At 51.6% G+C, this 18,758-nt stretch overlaps 2 protein-coding genes across 2 annotated transcripts in view; one reads left to right on the top strand and one right to left on the bottom strand.

The window, feature by feature from the left end:
* ABHD12 (abhydrolase domain containing 12, lysophospholipase) overlaps positions 1-5,821 on the top strand; it is a 59,078-nt gene extending 53,257 nt beyond the window's left edge. The window contains exon 13 of the mRNA XM_075064548.1: positions 3,555-5,821. Coding sequence (XP_074920649.1) covers positions 3,555-3,594 — 40 coding nt within the window. The 3' untranslated portion in view covers positions 3,595-5,821. The remainder of the gene's footprint in view (positions 1-3,554) is intronic.
* A 4,100-nt stretch (positions 5,822-9,921) lies between these two features.
* PYGB (glycogen phosphorylase B) overlaps positions 9,922-18,758 on the bottom strand; it is a 37,670-nt gene continuing 28,833 nt past the window's right edge. The window contains exons 14-20 of the mRNA XM_032770565.2: positions 17,206-17,353; positions 16,514-16,572; positions 15,426-15,567; positions 13,948-14,155; positions 13,019-13,153; positions 11,158-11,224; positions 9,922-10,304 (exon numbers count right to left, since the gene is read on the bottom strand). Coding sequence (XP_032626456.1) covers positions 10,152-10,304; positions 11,158-11,224; positions 13,019-13,153; positions 13,948-14,155; positions 15,426-15,567; positions 16,514-16,572; positions 17,206-17,353 — 912 coding nt within the window. The 3' untranslated portion in view covers positions 9,922-10,151. The remainder of the gene's footprint in view (positions 10,305-11,157; positions 11,225-13,018; positions 13,154-13,947; positions 14,156-15,425; positions 15,568-16,513; positions 16,573-17,205; positions 17,354-18,758) is intronic.

Raw genomic sequence — 18,758 nt, 5'->3', positions numbered from 1 at the left:
GGGCTGGTAGGTCTCCCCCACCCTCCCCAGGTCACCTCTGGGTTCAGCCCACCATAACATGGCTGTGGGTGCTCTGGCAGGGCTGTTTGTGCTGCTAGCTGCAGACGACATAACACTGGTAAATCATCGTCTTGGGTTTAGGCTGCATATATACGACATAAACCACTGTGGACAAGCTTGCAGTAGCTGTAGTTCTTCTTCGAGTGATTGTGCATGTGCATCCATTGTAGGTGTTTGTGCCCTCCAGTGCACGATGGTTGGAGAGTTTTTCCCTTAGAAGTACCCATCGGGACAGCAGGAGCGCCCCCTGCTGCCTCGCTTACCACACACAGGCATAAAGGACCGAGCCACCTGACACTCCTAAGTTCCTTCCTACCCTCTGTGATGGTTGTTGAGGGCTCCCTGTCCTTGCTTCTGCAAGTCTTTAGTCAAATCCTGTACCTAGTACCTGTCTAGTTAGTGTAGTGTATTGGTGAGTTACCTGATTGACTAGTTGAAGTAGTTTTGGTGTTTGAGTGGCTCTAGTACCGGTTCTCAGTCCTGGACCTGGCACTGGAGATATGCCACCCTTTCCAGGTTTCAAGTCCTGCCACTCTTATGGTGAGGCAGTGCCCAGTAGTGATCCTCACCCCAGCTGCCTCAAGTGCTTGGGGGAGACTTGTGAGCGATAAATGTGTCATTTGTAAGGGTTTAAACCTTGTTCTAAACAAGACAGGATAGCCATGTTAAAATATCTGCTGCTGGAATTGGTGCTGCTTCCTCCATCTGAGCCATCTGCCTTGGTCTGGGTACCGAGCATCAGTATGTACCTCTGGTGGTACTGTTACCGAGAGGCAGATCGGCGTCACCGGTACCGAAGAAGAGAGATGGGAAATCAGACTCGGTACCAGACAGTTGAAAGAGGTGAAGAGGTTGAGCTGTTCTAAAGACCCAGCAGGGCACTGAGAGAGGAAGTACTCTGCAGAGCACAGCTCTAAACAGGGGAGTTCATTGACTCCAGAGCCAGTGCAGGGCTGTCAAGACCAGCTCCTGAAGCACCTTTCCTGGTATCTCCTCATGCCCCAGTACCATCTACTCCTGAGGTGTTTGAGGCTGCAAGAGAGTTGTTAAACCTCTTGGAGTCACCCAGCACCGGCATCCAAATACTGTCATCAGCATCTTCCCCTCTGCACCAGGCAGTTCCATTGGATTTGGCCAACAGGGTACCAATTAATGTGGTGCTATCTAGGGGGAAGCCACAAATTCTGGCTCCCCTTTCTTCAGAGTCTGAACCTTCCTCACCAGTCCCTTACAGGTGCAGCACCACTGTGCTCCCAGGAAGAGGCTTCTGCTTCATCAGACTCTGAAGTGGGCTCCTGTGTGTCCAACCTAGGTGGTCTCGTCATCAGGAGTATGTCAGTTGCCTGCTTTTGTTTCGGTCTCAGTACCAGGAAGTGGCTGATACTGATTGCCCGGGTGTGGCCCTGTCAGCACTAGTTTTCACAGTCAGTCTGCCATTCTCACTCCTGATTTACACAGACCTAATTTCACAGACTCGCAGCTGCCTCCTCCATCCTAATCTTCAGGCCCTTCACCTGACAGCCTGGATGCTTCCTGGTTAGCATCGGCAGGGGAGTCCTGTTCTAGAGCAGTGCAGGAGGTGCTACTGAATTGTAGAAAACCATCAACTAGGACAACTTGCCTTGCCAAGTGGAAGAGGTTTTCCATCTGGCCAAGGCTGAAAAGGGTTTCCTCATATTCCAGCACATGCTGAATAGAAGCAAGAATATCTTCTGTATGGTGGGCTGTTTAGCTCAGTCAGGGTACCCCTAGTGGTTATATCAGCATTTCATCCACCCTAGGATACCTGCTTCCAACCCAATAGCCATAAGACTTTAATGAAAGTAGCATTTCTAGTAGCCACTACGTCAGTCAAGAGAGGGGGGGAGTTGAGGGCACTAGTATCAGAACCTCCATATATGTGTTTTTTTTTTTATATAGATAAAATCTACCTCGATCCTCCCCATCCAAGTTTTCTTACGCAAGTGGTCTCCACTTTTTATGTCAGCCAAGCAATTTTCCTACAGATCTTTTTCCCAAATCCTCATGGTAGTAAAGGAGAGAAGAGACTACACACTGTAGACATCAGAAGACTTCAGCGTTTTATCTGGAATGGACTACATATTTCATGTCTTTATTTCAATTGTTCATTGCATTTGTGGACAGAGTGAAGGGCAGGTGTGTTTCCACACAAAGGATTTTGACATCAGGTTTTATTCACCTGTTACCAGCTGGCTAACGTGAAACCGCTGGATAGAGCACTGAGTCCTTCAGGTAGATTATAAGCAACCTCTGCGGTATTTCTGGCTCATAAGCCATATTAGACATTTGAAAAGCAGCAATCCTGGTCATCCTGTCACATTTGCCCCCCACTACACCCTCTCTCAACAGTCTAGAGACGAAGCTAAGCTTGGATGAGTGGTCCTCCAGCCCCTGTTCAAACAGACTCCGAACCCATCTCCAGTTGGGACTGCTTGTGGGTCACCTACAATGGAATGGATATGTGCGATTACTCCAAGAATTAAAAAGGATTACTAACCTGTCCATAATGGTTGCTCTTTGAGATGTGCTGCACATGTCCGTTCTACAACCCCTCTCCTTCCCCTCTCTGTCGCAGTCTTGCCCATAGGAAGGAACTTAGGAAAGTCAGAGTGGCTAGGCCCTTTATGCCTGCACGTGGTGAGCAAGGCAACTGTGAATGCTCCTACTCCCCAGTGGGTGCTGTAAGGGGAAAAACTGACGCTGTGCAGTAAAGCGCAGACACCTACAGTGCAATCGACATGTGCAACACAGCTAGAAGAACAACAGTTATGGACAGGTAGGGAACCATTTGTTCAGTGGAAATGCCAATGTGTAGGGCATTTAAGATGTCATCTCTGTTGCCCTGTGCCCAACTCCCTCTTAACTGTTGGGGCATTCATAGTCAGCAGTGACTATCACATTGGGAAATCAGGCTTCCAGAGCCAAAGAGTGAGCTTCACCCTGTAGAACTGTTCATGATATTTTATCAGCAGGTCAGATCATACAAAGGAGGACAGATGTTCTTCTTGATAAACCTTGGGGGTTTCCGTTTGCTGTAACGGGAGAGCTGTGTGCTCCCGTTGAAGTCAACGCAAAGACTCCCTTTTGGGAATGTCTACACTACTCCGTGAAAGTGTGACTATAGTACGGCACAGCTTTAATCTAGCTACCACATGCAACAATAGCAGTGAAGTTGTGGTGGCATGGGCTAGCAACCAGCATACAAGCCCTCCAGGAAGCCTGGATACGTAGTCAGGCAGCCAGCCTGTGCTGATGCCCATGCCACCACATCTACACTGCTGCTGTTACCCGTGCTCGCTAGACCGAAGCTCTCCAAAGTATGCCTACCTGTGCTACAATCACACCTTTGCCGGCAGCATAACCAGACACCTTGATTTTAATGAGCTGTGCCTCAGACCTGAGAGGCGTGTGACCTGGTTTTGGAAAGTGGCAGAGCGGATTTGTCACTGTCCGTTTCCTGTTTTCTTTCGTAGGGAATTCCTGGGGAAATCTGAACATGCACATCATCACTGAAGACTGGCTGCTTGATAGCATTAAGGATCTTCTTTGTACTTTTTTCTTTGGGTCAGTCTGCCATTCTTTAGCGCCTGGCACTGGGTAAGCTGGGAAATCCTTCATTTGTCCTGATGCATCCATATCCTTGGAAACCAGACTCCCACATCGGTGTCTAAGTCAGGAGGAGGAGAAAGAAATGAACTTTTAACATGGACAGAAAAACAAACAAACCCATGCACCAGTGCCAACCCATTCAAAACTTGAGCACAACAAAGACCTACCAATGCAGCATAATAATTAAAAGAACAGAGGTTTCTAGAAAACATCTATTGGGACAAATGGCACTACTTCTACATTTAAAAACAGCCTAACATTTTGGATCACATGCACTGTGATTTACCCACAAAATGGTGGCTGTGACCATCTTTAACTATTGCAGCTGTCTTGCTTCAGTTCCATGGTGTTTCCTTTATAGAAAATATATATTTAGTTCATCATTTTCTCTCAATGGTTCTAATCAGGAAAGGGCTGAAGATCAGGGGGAGTATTGATGCTATATTGAAATCAGTTAACCTTTAATTTGATGTGTACTGCAAAAGTGTAAGGGTACTGGCAAGACAGACACATTTTGAAATAAAAAGGATGTTTTTAAAGATGTAAGACACATATTTAATATGATGGGGATGTTGTAACACTTTTCTCCATTCTCTCCCCAATGTCCTTCTTTCTGAGTATCATTTCTGCTCCATCCATGTACACCTCTGGAGTGTTCCTTTCCTCCTTCCCATATACCTTTGGTAGGAGTACTGGTATCTTAAGTGACTTCAACAGATGGGATTTTATTTTAGGGAAAGTTTTAAAATTTTTGTCTGAGCTTTCCCCCTCTCTGAATCATATGGGCCTAGAATATGTAGGAATTTATTTAAACAATAAATGTCTTCCATTCTTCTTTAATTATAAAGAGACACAAGCACTTTCTCGGGGATGAGAGGACAGTGATCCTTAAGAAACTTGCGTTTTTTCCTCCTCAAACACTCACATAGATGTTTTAGCTCCGGTTGTCAGGCACAAAGGGAGAGGTGAACTTGTCAGTTCCTTAGGCAGAGCAATTCCTGCATAGCTAAAAGCAAGCAGCAGTAGATAGTAATGCAAATAAACTGTGGTTCTGTTTTTTTCTTTACACCCCACACCCTGTTTTCCATGCCTTGGGCAAAGACTCAGCTCTCCTGTTCACACGGAGTACACCTGGTTCATCTGTGGCCTCAGTCCCTCTTTCCTCATAGCAACGTGTGCTACCCTGGATGGGTGGCTGGCCAGGGCTGGTTCAGGCCATCCTGGGAGGCTGTAGATTCAGAGGTCCCCACTCCACTGGAGGAGATGCTCAGTGGAAGCTTCCTCCTTGTTCAGCAGGAGGTGATGCACAAGCTGCTCTGTGGTGGAAAGTTGGGGTGCTGGCTGTGCATCCCTTTATCATGACCCTTAGTGAGGCACATCATAGGTGTCCCTGTTCTGCTGTGCCTCCTTCCCTGACTGCTCCCACAAAACAATTCCTGGTTCAGGGCACCCACCTCATCTCTTGCACCCCCACCCCCGCTAGCATGTGGGTGGGAGAATGTCACATACTGGACAATGGGAACTGTAGCTGGAGAACCCAGTAAGCTGGGGTTCTTCAGGGTACTCTAGATTGCTGTGAACTGGCCCTAACAAATCATTCCACACAATACTCAGTGTAATAGTTTTAGTTCCTCATGTTCAGAGGTGAACCTTACAGCCTGAAGCGGTCTGTTCCCTTACGCAGTTGTATAAGGCGTAGTGTAACTTGTTCAGCATGCATCCAAGTTATAGCTACAGGCTCATAATAGTTACAAAGTGGACAGTAGATTGTCTGCTGTAGTGTGGTTATACTAAGGTTTTGACCCATAACACTTCTGAGCTAACCGTGACACTTAAATTCTGTTTTATGCACTTATTGCACTGACAGTACAGAAACACTATTTGGCTCTTTGCAATTCAGTCTCTACATTCCATCTAATGCTGCTGCTGTCATCTAACTCATGTTAAAGTATAAACTTCAATGAAAATGTTGACTCTCTTCCCATGTGACACAGATTAGATTCCAAAGCATGAACCAGTGCGGTTTTTCAACATACGTTCCAGTTAATTAGGCCAGTAATGTGCATTAAGATTGAAATGTTTATCTAAAAGTGTGTAGCTTTAATAAAATGATTGACTTCTGAGCACTCCATGGACTTGTCTTGTTTTTATCTTTGAAGAAAGGAGAGCGCTCAGCTTGAGGCAGAATTTAATGCCTGCCTTGGAGTTGGCAAACCTCAGATCCATCAGTGTGAGTTTCCAAGCAAAAACTGTACAGCGAAGCATCTGAGCTACTCTTGGGGTCTCAAACGTGTTCTTTGCGTCTGAAGGTACTCGGTGGTCCGCTGATGATAAATAGTGCTGGAGCTATCAGAATGGGCTATGCCGTCTGTTCTCCATCGGGTGAGGGGGGAAACACGTCACAACACCACCTTTTCACAGGCTTGGTGGTCTCTCAGGTGAGGTTCCTGGTGTATGAACAAAGGGGGAGAAGTGCTAGGCTGTGCCAATGAATGTCATAGGGGGCAAAAGAGGGGCTGTGATGGCTTACGCAACAATCTGTAACTATACAATGCATGTGTAGCAGCCGTTAATATAACACCACCTGCGGGCACAATACTTCCCCACTGAACCTAGTTCCTGTTCTTGCCACAGTTCTGTGGTTCTAGGCCCTGGTAAATGAGTGTGGGGTAGGGATGAGAGGGAGGGTGGCAGTTCCTCTGGCCGGCAGTCTTTGGCCAAAGCCGACAGCATAGACACGAATGCCAGCAGGACCAAAGTCAGCACTGAGGGGCCTGTGTTGGTGAAGGTATGAGAACTCTTGGCATTAGCTGTCTGGCCAGATGGGGGAGGGGGAGACCTTTGGGCTTGGTGGGGCTTTGGTCTCCACCCCTCCCTAGGACCCACTGTGACCACACTTACTCCTTTGGGTGGATCTGGATCTCTGGTCTCCTGAGTGACTTTCAGCTTTAGCAGCTTCTATCATGTTTCTTGCCTATTGCTATAGCACATTATTCTTGATATCCTAAGAACGCAGTAGGAAGGAGGCTGGCACCCATGCTGAGCTGTTTTCCATATTGCCCCTCAGCCCTGCCTCGCAGGTGCTTTGCTGCAGGAGTGGCATGGCTTAATTAACACCCTGCTGAATTCCCAGCCTGCTGAGAGTTGCTGAGCTTGTCACTAGTATGTGTTAGTAACAGAGCTTGTTAAACCATGTCATTGGCATACCGGAGAGGTGGTGAATAGCCAGAAATGGCTTCTGCAGGGTGCCATGCTAAAGGGGGTGGGTGGGTGGGAAGCTGCATCATGGGTGGCTTAATTTGCTGAGCCTAGTCAATTTCTGAGGTTTTATATTATTGTGAGGGGATCAGTACTAGAGACCAAGGATGTGAACAAAAACCAGCTGGGCATTATGATTCTTTTAATCAGTTTCCAATGCACAGGTGAGGAACACTGATTTACTACACAGAGTAATATCCATACTTTGTGCCAACATCTTGAAACAATGCACTAAAATCTATTTGCATGTCCCATTAGAGGCAGATACAGAAGCAACTGGGCTGCTCAAAACCTTCCACTTTCCTGCTCAGTATGAGTTGATTTCCAAGATAGCAACTGTGTTCTGTTGTTACAGTTCAAATATCTCAGTTCATGGAACACAGACTATGAAATGTCAGTAACACCTGGACAATCCAGCAAGTTCTCCTCCTCGACCAGATCAATGCAAAACACAAAGGACATAGATCAGCAGCTGCATGCTGATGACGTACGGTACATTCTTTAGCAGAAGTATTGCTGTGTTTGACCGCGTTTAAAAATCCAGGAGACACAAGGTGAGTGAGATTACAGAGCGCTTCAGGACTTCTCCAGCCCCCTGTGTCACCCAAAAGCTCATGTCTCTCACCCACAGCAGTTGATCCTTTAAAAGTCATCTCACCCACCATCTCTCTCCACAATCCTGGGTCTAACACAGCTGCACCAACACTACGGTTAAAAATTGTTACATGGACTTAAGGGTTGGTCTTTCTGAACATTTAAATAACAGGGCTGTACTTGATTTCTATGCACACCTTTTCTGTACACAGGAAGCGTATCCCCTTCCTAGCTGAGAAGTGACAGGCTTAGTCCCTTCCTTTGCTCATGGGCATAGAGACATGTAAGTTAACACATCACTGCACACAGCAAAGCCAGGTGAGCCAGGACACCACGTCATTTCAAGTGTGCTGTGGCAGATGATATTTCCCAGCAATTTTGTATTTGGCTGTCAGCTCCTGGGCCAAGATCCTCACTCTTAGCCTCCTAGTGTCTGTGCTTTGCCTGACTCCACTTAGGAAATGCACAGGTGGGAGGCTGGGTAAGGACAATGCAATCAGACGGCTCAGTGCTGATGGGCTTGCTCTGTGTGAGCTGGGCCGAGGGACACTATGCAGGAATCTCTTCCATTTCTAGGAGCTTCAAACTCGAGCCACACAGGGGCAGTGACTGAGCCCAACTGTGGCTGGTAGGCTCTGTGGGGCTCTGGGATGTTAATTCTCAGGCCCTTCCAGGGTCCTGCCCCGGGCTGTGAAGGCCCCTGGTCATAGATCCTGTCTGTACCTTTCCAGGCCTTTTCCCCATCAGACGCTGGGGGCGGTCATGGTTCCTGTAGCAGAGAGTTTCTGGCTGCCATGGGCTACATGGTCCTGGCCCTGGCCTGTAGCTCTGTGCACAGACTGAAGGGTTGTGGGGGCAGTGACTTGCTTGCTAGCTGATGGTCCAGCTTTGGGCTGTTCTCCTTGATGGTGGTGGGCTGGTCAGTAGCCAATACCCCTGGGCAGGCGACGGTGCTTTCTGGGGCTAGGTCACACAGACAGCTTAGTCTGACAGATAGATAGAAAAGGGGATAGAGCAGTTCCATGTAGGAAGGGGTCAGTGTGGCCAGCGAGGGCCTGTGGCCAGCACAGTAAATGCAGGGCTCTTGGCCAGAGAGAAACTGATGGTGAGTCTTCGTCCCTGACTGCAGGGCCCACAACTGTACCAACAGGAAAAACAGGTGTTGGGTTCAGGCTGGCCTGGGCAGGGGGGAAGCTCTAAGCTGACGGGCTCCTCTTTCCCCTGTGCACGGTGGATGGCACAAGGCCATGTGCAGGATCCACATGCCTCAGAAGCCATCCAGCCCCCTGCTCTCAAACAAGCATAGTGTTTACAAGTATTTCTTCGGGAAACATTGAGCCCTTCCACCAGCATGGGCCTCAGATGCAGTACAAAGCACAAGCCAGGCCCAGCTGCGAACTAGCAGCTGCAGGGGGCTTGACCTCACTAAACCAAAATTCTACAGGTAGCGTTTCCGCAGGTTTGCAGTGTCCTGTGCTTTCCCCCATGCTAGATGAGGGCTAATACAATCTCTCGTGCCTTCATAACAGCTCTGTACACACCACTTGGAGAGGTTATGGGTCCCTGTCTAAGGCACCATCTTGCGCTTGGAGGCACCTCCATATTGAATTGCTGTCCGCAAGCTGCTTTTTAATTCAAATTAGGTGCTGTCTTAAGCGCAAATCCCAAAACCCCTGGCCCCCACTTGGTAAGGAAAGAGGCTGGTTTCAATCTTGGCTGAAGTCCATTAGCTGCCAATTTTCAGCATGAATCTCACACACCCCATCCTCCAGCTCACCCAGGACTGCTAGATGCAGACGCAACCACCAGGTTAGGGCTCAGGTAGGCTCTGAAAGCCCCTGCTGGGCTCACACAGTCTGTCAGCTCTGGCTGCAAGTTTCCTGCTTGACAGTTTAAAAATAAATAAATATAATTTTGTGATAATTAAAACAGGCCGGCTGGATAGTGGAGTTTAATCCTACTTCAACCAATGCAGCAAAACTAGCCCCCTCGCTAGGGTGGAGTTATTTACCTTTAGCCATAAAACATTAATAGGGAAAAAGAGGTGTTTTGGCTCCACTCCTGCGTCACCTAACCAGTGTCCCAGCTCTGACCATGGCTGGAAGGTGTAAGAACCTGGGTGAGGTCGCTAGCAGTGACTGGCAGGGTGGGAGGCATGGGCAGGCTCAGACCATGCTGGCAGAGCACGTGAGCAGGGTGTTCAGCGATCACCCAGTCTACAGCCACTACAGCAGCCTTTATCCAGGAGGGGAAAACGAGACTTTCACTAAGTGCTTGGCCTAGCATGGGATGTAACTGCAGGAAGCCTATGCAGCCATTAGCTCACTCAACCCAGTACAGGACATGCAAGTTGGCTAAATGAGTAACACACAGAATAGCTTCAGTTCTAACCAGGTTTCCTGCTCCTTCTGTTTTACTTGTTTTCACACACAAGGCTTTGGCCAACATCTCCTCCTCTGCTCTCATTAAAAGCACCCTCTTCTCCCTGGCGAATGCCCTAGTTTAGAGATTCCAGACCTTCAACTGGTGTAAATTCATCTGTGCAAACCTAGCTGGAAACCAGAAGCACCTTAAGCCTGGATCAACCAGACACACATTTTGTGCCCAGCTTATTCCCTGGGGATGGTAGGTGGAGGGATCTTCACAGCTGAGGGCTCCACACCCCAGATTTCTCTGGCATACTCGGTGATCGTCCTGTCACTGGAAAACTTCCCCGAGGAAGCAATGTTCTTGATGACCTTCTTAGTCCACTCTCTTGGCTTCTGTAACAAAGACGAAAAGGCAACATGGAACATCCTGGGTCAGCTTCCGCAGTGTGACTTACAACAGAGGAATGAGCACTTCTGGGCCATCCTCTCCCAGTCACTCTATGCTCCCTGTTGGAATAACAGCCCTGTACAGACTACCCCCTCGCTAGCATGGACTGGGGCAGGCAGCTCGTGTTAACGCTCTGCTTTGTGAAAACACAACCATACCTATTGCTGCTGCAGCAGGGTTCCTTACGCAACAGAACCGAGAACTGGAAAAGCCTGATGGGCCATCTAATCCAGTGCCTGGCCAGTGCAGGGCTGTTCTCATGTGCATTTACTAGCCTTCTGGCCGACAGACTGCTAATATCCAAGGGATGGGGTCTCCACCACTTAACCCGGAGCAGGACGGTGGTTGAGGACAGCTCTGCACTAGAAACTTTTACAGGTACTTTTTGCCAGAAGGTGGGAATGGGCGACAGGATGGATCACTTGGTGATTAACTGTTCTGATCACTCCCTCTGGGGCACCTGGTGTTGGCCATTCTCAGAAGACAGGATACTGGGCTGGATGGACCTTTCGTCTGACCCAGTATGGCCGTTCCTATATTCTTATGTACAAGTTTTGGTGACATTTCTAAGACAGCAAAAGCCCTAGTGCGGATGTAGTTATATTGGCACAAAAGGACTTGTGCTGGGCTGGCTTATTTCACTTGCTGAACCAGTGTGCGCTAGCCTGCCACACACTGTCTCTGTACTAGGAGGGTTATGCCAGTTTAGCTTTACCAGCAAACCCATGAGTGGAGATGAGGCCTTCACATTTACTGACTGACCATCCACCTGTTGGCTGCACCACGGGGTTATCTTACCCTGTACAACTGGTCAACACGGCCTTGACACTCCATGTAGGCCTGGTAGTCAGCAAACACTTTAAATCTGAAACCAGAGCAGAGGGGAGTGAGATGCTGAACTCAAGCCTGAGGCAGCTGCTCAGATCAATGCAAAGGATCAGTGTGAACAATTGGTGCTGCCAGAGGTTTCGAGTAGGAAATGTGCCGCTTGGTTTCTCCAGCATTAGGGGCTGACGCAGGAAGCCGACACAGCCTTGAGCTGCTGAAGGAGCCTATGTGACTATCACAGACTAAAGGAAACTGGTGTTGTTTCTTGGCTCTCGTTTCCCCTGTGCATTCTGGGAGTGGCAGAGAGGTGAATCCCTGGCATTAGGCCAGAGACGATCACCTGGTACCGGCGCTCCCCGCTCCCCTGCAGAAGCCCCAGATCCATGGGTGGGGAAGGGGGGTATTTGGCTGCAGGCCCAGCGGGGTCCCTGGAGCGAGTTACTGCATGCTGGCAGCGGGAAGGGATTCTGATGGCAGCACGGCTCAGAGAAGCCACAGGCTGTGCCATGGGTGCAGGGGCAGAAATGCCGGCCAGAGAGGCACAGATTCTCCACATTAGTGGCTTTTCCTTTAGAGAATCACTCGGAATCCAGGGCTGCCCCCTGCTCTCTTCCAGGGTGGGGGGGGGGACCAGCCCTTCCCCCTCAAAGCCATCCCGGCTGGAAGGAGGAGAAGGAAACTGGCTTGAGATTCATGGCGTTTTACCCTCCCCCAGGTGACAGTAACCCAGGCACAGGAGGGTGGGGCCCTGGCCAAATGTGGGAAGCAGCCTGGGCCGCAGCACCAGGTTTACAAGTGCAGGGAAGGCCTCGGCTGGGGGATTCCTTCGCCTAGAGTCCATGTTGCTCTCCAGCCTCATGGTGGCGGCTCTTTCTTCCTTGAAGTCATTGGGGCGTAGGGAACGCTGGCGTGGGGGCGAGCGAGGCCCCGCCCAGGACAGGCCCTTAACAAGAGGCGACCTGCGTCAGCGTGAGAAGGGGACCAGTGGATGAAACCGACGTGCACTGGGCCCAGTGTTATGCTGGCCGTGGCTGCTGCACACTAGCGCTGGGTACAAGGGCCAGCCGCTGCCCTGGCCTGGGATTCAAAGGTCAGAGCGTGGGGGCATCGCTCTGGAGCAGCGTGAAGTCCAGCCCACTGGGCACTGTGCAGGGCCGGCTCCAGGCCACAGCGCGCCAAGCGCGTGCTTGGGGCGGCATGCCGCGGGGGGCGCTCTGCCGGTTGCTGAGAGGGCGGCAGGCGGCTCCGGTGGATCTGCCGCAGGTGTGCCTGCAGAGGGTCCGCTGGTCCCGCGGCTTTGGTAGACCTGCTGCAGGCGTTTCTGCGGACGCTCTGCTGGTCCCGTGGCTCTGGTGGAGCTGCCGCAGGCGTGTCTGCAGGAGGTCCACCGGAGCCGTGGGACCATCGGACCCTCCGCAGGAACGCCTGCGGGAGGTCCACCGGAGCCACGGGACCTGCGAGCAGCAGAGCGCCCCCCGCGGCATGCTAGCGGCGAAATTGCTAGAGCCGGCCCTGGCACTGTGAATGGGGCCATCATGGGAAGAGGACCGGGGCTTTCATGAAGGGGCAGGTTGGACCTGGTCCCACGTCCTTAACTGGACTCCAGCTTTCTTGGCCACCCAACTACATCTCCCCAGGATGGAGATGGATGGGGCATATTGCACCAGAGGGTCCCGGAGCTCTGTATTTCAGGCCTCATCCAAAGGCCATTGAGCCCAATGGTGAATCTTCCCATTGGCTTCAATGGATGAGATCCACCGTGAGGAGCATCCAGGATCACATGGGCTTCCACACCAGATTGGAACGAAGGACCAAGTTCACTGGCTCTTACCTGTCGTGGTTCATCAACATATTGACGACATCCCGGAAGCAGCCAGGGTCTTTAGGCGAGAAGAAGCCGCTGCTGAGCTGGTCGATGGCTTGTCTCAGCTCTGGAATGCGCTCGTAGTATTCCCTAGCATTGTACCTACACAGGAGAGACGCGCACGCTGCAGCTGGCTCCGTGCGGGGCATATCCTCAAGTTGTGCTGGAGCAGGGTTTAGCGGCTGAGGACCTGTCTCGTTCACGCGTCCAGGCTTCCTCCCGCCGGCAAGGGTGGGAGTTTAAGAGCTACTTAAGCAGACTCGGCCTCTCTGCTGGCCCGGACCTGCTGGACTCCGCGACACAAGGGGACTGCGTGTGGAGTTGGTTTGATTTTTCAACACATCAAAAGTGAAAACTGGTGCTACAGCTCAGATCCGCTGCAGCCACGTACCCCGGCAGCCACCGCTGCTTCCCAGGAATGGTCAGGACTGGGGCTCGTTCCCCAATGCTTTGTGGGGGTGGGGGAAGTCTCACTCGGCAACCTCTGCTAGTTGCTCCTTGGCATGGCTACGCAACGCAGCAGACGCATGACAGACAGTGCCTGGGACCAGGCCCCAGTGCCCTTCCCTCCCCCTGCCAGGGCCAGAATGCCACACAGGGGCATGAGCGATGCTCCATGAGTCCCTGGCGCTGAATCCAACCAGAGCGACCTATTACTGGCAGCCATTCCTGCTCCACTCCTGAAAGCTGACTCGGACCCAGGCCCCGTCTCCTTCCCGCACGCTGCTGCACCTACTTTGCACTCTCCACTTTACACGCAACAGCTCACGTCCTTCCCCCAGCTCCCGCTCTGGCCCACGTCCGGCTCGCCCTGTAACGCATGGGGCGATGGTGTATGCGCTAAGGACGCTCTTGCAGGGGGCAGCCTGGGTCTCCTGCGACGCTGTTCTACAAACCCTCGCTTGTCCAGCGCCTCCACGTCCTCCACCCGCATGCCAAAGATGAACAGATTCTCCTCGCCGGCTTCTTCCGCCATCTCCACATTGGCCCCGTCCATGGTCCCGATGGTGAGGGCACCGTTCAGCATGAACTTCATGTTCCCCGTGCCCGAGGCCTCGGTGCCGGCCGTGGAGATCTGCTGGGACAGATCGGCCGCGGGAATCACTGCGGGTCGGGGGGGGGGGGGGAAGGAGGCAGTTAACAGGGCTCTGTTCTTTACCCATCGGCCCAGCTCTTACAGGGGCCAGCACTGCGACTCCGACGCACCCCTGCCCAGCTGCTGGCATGGCAGCTCCTGGGGCCTGCTCAGTCCCCAGCGGCTCCGCTGGCCCCAGGGGCGGACAGAACGCAGGGTGCTCAAGCTCAGGACTTGGCAGAGGGGGGCACAAAGTCGCCTCTGCAGCCCAGACCCAGAGCTCCCCGGCCGCAGCTGAGGGGCTGGGCTGTCACCTGCAGTCAAGCTCTCCCAGTCACTCAGCACACGCCCCCATCCGCACCCTACTCCCAGGAGCCGCTATCACCAGCTAGGAGCGCTGCACCCCAGGGACGTGTCTGCCCCCGGCTGGAGTGCCACTGACAACCCCTCCCTGGAGCAAGCAGCTCTGCCAAGCTCTCTTCCCAATGGGTGCCAGGAAACCAGGATCCAGCCTGGTCCTTCCTCACAAGAGCCTGGGGTAAAGTGCATCTGGAAAATAACGTGGCTGGAGAGCTGAAGGTGAATCCATGGCCGGGCACCCGAGGACACGGGCAGCCGGCTGCTCTGAGCAAACCCAGCGCCTGCTGCGTCAGAACAGGAGACACCAGAGCGGCGCTACACATGGGCACACGCTCCTGATTCAGGGCTGCCCGGCCCGAGGCTTAAGGGGGCCGGGACATTCAAACACCCTACAGGTCAGCCTGCCTGGAACACAGGGCGAGTTTCCACGACAACGCACAGCCAGAGCTCCATGTCCGTTTGAACTCACAAGGTCTCAGACATGTGGCTTCGGTTCGGCCAGGATGGGGAGCACACAGATACCACCCTAAGGCTGCTCTCAGCTGAATCTCACACCTCGCCTCTCACTAACACGAGCAGACACATGGGAACACAACAGCAAAGAGCTACACGGGCTGCACCTCGTGGCAAGCTCTGTTCTGCCTGTGCAGCTTCTCTGGTACTTACGGCTGGAGCCCCCCACGCTTTGAAATCCTGGAGCAAGGAATGCTGGGAAAGCTCCAAAGGGAGGTTTAAATGGAGATCCACATCTCTGTGCCCTGCTCTGGCCAGACCCTCCCCACCTCCATCTGCTCCCGCATTCCCCTTGCTCTGTATTTCTCCGTCTCCCCCTGACTCCCAGCACTGCCCTTAGTGAAAGTGGCTCATGGTTTCCCTTACCAATTGCACAGTTATTGCCAACTCACAGCATCCACGCAGGCCACCCCTCTGCTGTCTTACCTTTCTCAGCAAAGGACACCCTGTAGTTCTCCAAGAAGATGACTTTGAGTCTATCTCCTATATAGGGATCGTTATTGATAACATCCCCGACGGACGTGATCAGTTTGATAATCATTTTGGCCATGTGGTAGCCGGGAGCTGCCTGCAGAGGGGGATGGAGACACAGAAAAAGTTAAATAAAGAAATGCACGGTGAGGCAAAAAGACCGCCAGGGGTGCTGGAACAACGTATGTAGTGGGGGTGCTGAGAGCCATTGAACCAAACCCTGGATATGATGGAGACCACTTCAAGCCAGGGAATGTGGCAGCCCCCAGCACCCCTAGTTCCAGCCTCTCTGGCGATTCCAATCGAAACGGACGTTATCAAGGGGAATAGCCTAGGCGGGGTTCCTGGAATGGTAAGTGCACATGAGAAGTGAGCTTGATCTGTTCTCTTCAAACAGTTTTTCAACAAAGTGGTGCAAGACCAATAGAGTTTGGGAGCCCAAGTCTTACGCTATTCACAGGGGCAGGGCAGTGAAAATTCTTACATTCATTCAAGAGCCCAGGGCCCTGCAGGCTTACATGGGGCACAACGCTTACATGCGGTTTTAAAAACGATATGCCAAGGGCCGTGTATTCTGAGAGAAGCAGGCACCGCAAGCGGACGCTGCAGTCGCTCCCGAAGGGAAGACAACTACTGACCAGCAGCAGTCTCCAGGAGCAGAGCTCAGCAGAGACAGAAGAAAGGCTCTTTCAAACCAAGCATCGGCTCTGGTGCCAGTGCTGGGACACAGAGAGCCCTGAACAGCAGCAAGACGATGCGGATGCAGCCACGGTGGAGTCAACATCCAAAGCCCACTGGAGTCCTGCAAAGATCCCCAGTGGCAGCCACAGGCGTTGATTCTGTCCCTAGGCCAATCCCTTCCCCACTGGGCTCCCTCTGCCAGGCCTTTGCCTTCACCTCCGTGCTCTCCCTCGGTGTCTGCTCAGCGCTAAGAACGGGGGGCGGAGCCTGTCTTTACCGACCGGAAGCCAGAAGGCAGAGATACGCACCCAATTCAGCATACCAAACTGTGCTCAAAAGGAAGAGTTAATGAAACGTCTCACCTTTCCTCCAATCATCACTGTCCTTGGCACAAAGGACTTCGATGGGTCTTTTCTCATGCCTGAAAGATGAAGAGGATAAAATTAGAGTAATTCAGGGGTGATGGTGCAGAGTAACAAAGATATTCTTTGGCTGCAGTGGTGGCTGGAGGCACCAGTCATGAACAGGACCCCATTGTGCCTGGTGCTGTACAAATATGGAAAGTGTGGTCACTGCCTTAAGGAGTTTATATTCTAAGTAAACAAAACTATAGACACCAGATCTGCATCTGCTTCTGTGCTAAACCTTCCAGTCATGACCACCTCAGAGCACCATCAGCATTTCCATGAAGACACAAGAATTGACATTGACCATCCACTCCCAGAGCAGAAATTGGGCTCTGGTATTTCTGGGGCATAACATGACCATTGGGTTATACAGCCCACGTTATCCAACAGTAATGTGGGTCTTTGGAAGTTAGGAAACCCATCTGCACTGAAAATACATATTTAGGAACCAAACATTGCTTGGGAAAGGATCAACAACAACGCCAGAGGAACAGAGCTTTGTGAGACAAACCCAGTCCCTCCCCGCTTCTTCCCCACTGCTGGACTGGCTCCTGAGGGCACAGTCCTCCGTCCTGCGCCCAGAGGGCCCCTGAGTGCCAGTGAACCAGGCAGCTGCACGGAGAGGTAGGAGTGAGAGCCCAGCTCACGGTTGTAGAGGGTGATGACGTGCAGACAGTTGAGGAGCTGCCTCTTGTACTCGTGAATCCGCTTCACGTGCACGTCGAACATGGAGGATGGGTTGATTTTCACTTTGTACTTCTCCTCCAAGTAGGCTGAGAACTTGAGCTTGTTCTCCTGGGAAGGAAAATGAGGAGACAGCTGAGTACCCGTCTGACAGCTCGTCTGTCACAGTGCAGCCAGCTGGAAAACAGCTCCTCTGGCAGATTCTCTCTCTGCCCGGTGAATATTTACCAAGTCCCTGCTCTGTCTGATTCACAGCAAGGCCTCGAACCTGGGTTTTCCCATGTGAGAGCCTCATCACCGGGCTGCTGGCGACACTGGGGTGGGTTTCTCTCTCTCTTTCCCACAATTCCTTCCTGGACCTGCAGAGCCTTCCCAACAGAAGTTCCATTGAAACCGACACATTTCCAGGAAGAGTTTTGGTTTTCATGAATCATCATTTTCTGATAAAAAACATTCTGTTGAAAAATTCCTGACCAGCTCCAGTCACGAGTGCTCAGCACCGTGGGTTGGAGAGTGAGTGGTGAACTCCCACCCACGTGGGGATTCGTAGGACAGGTGTCTTCTACCCGCACACCAGACATCTGCAGCCAAAGCTAATGCCACTGATTGCTTGACAAGGGTGCAAATGTACGCTGTGTGCACCTGTCTGGAAATGCACGACGAAATCTCTCTTCCTCACAGCTTGAAACAACACTCCAGGGAACCTCTGGGATGGGCAGACGGCTGCCTGACACAAGGACTGAGCAGTGTGGGAGACTGGGGACTGCTCAGGCAGTGCAAAAACAAGGGGATAGTCACTGAAATTGAAAGAGCCCAAATTTCAAACTGATCACTTGAAATACCTCTTCGCACAATGTACAATTAGCTTGTGGAATTCACTGCCACAAAGTATCATGAAGGCCCTGAGCTTAGCAGTATTAAAAATGGATCATTTATACAGATAACAAGAGTCACATGAGTAAGGGTCAAAAAAACAAGAGTTTTGGAAGGGCTATAAACCTTCATGCTCCAGGGCACAAACCAACACCCAGCTGACGAGGGTCAGGAGGAAACTTTCCCTGGGTGCACATTATCCCATAACTGCCGGGTTTTCTTGAACCGTCCTCTGGAGAAGCTGGGCCTGGCCACTGTCAAAGACAGGATGGGGTGGGTGAGATGGTCTGCTCCAGTTTGGCGATTCCTAAGTTCCTGGCCAGTCAGCTGTAGAAAGCTGGGTCCAGATGGAAGATGTAAGTTGAGCAAGGAAGAGAGAAGCCAAGAGGCAAGCAGGAGGAAGGAAAGGGCATAGAGGAGAGTGGAAAACAGAGAAGCAGCAAAGGCAGTATGAGAAGAAGGAAGAATGGGAGAAGACCAGATGAGCAGGGGTAGGAGGAGGCAAGAATGGAACGAGAGAGGTAGAGAGAGAGAGGTGTGTGTGTGTGGTGGTGGCGGCACTGGTCCACTCTGTTGGGTTTCTTATATTAGAATCGGTCAGGAATCTTCCACTGATATTTGTCGCTGGAAATGGTGGTTGCAG

The sequence above is a fragment of the Chelonoidis abingdonii genome, chromosome 3 (assembly GCF_003597395.2).
Source record: "Chelonoidis abingdonii isolate Lonesome George chromosome 3, CheloAbing_2.0, whole genome shotgun sequence".
Taxonomy (NCBI): Eukaryota; Metazoa; Chordata; order Testudines; family Testudinidae; genus Chelonoidis; species Chelonoidis abingdonii.
Note: the sequence above shows the minus strand (reverse complement) of the source record. Positions and strands in the feature narration are given on the sequence as shown.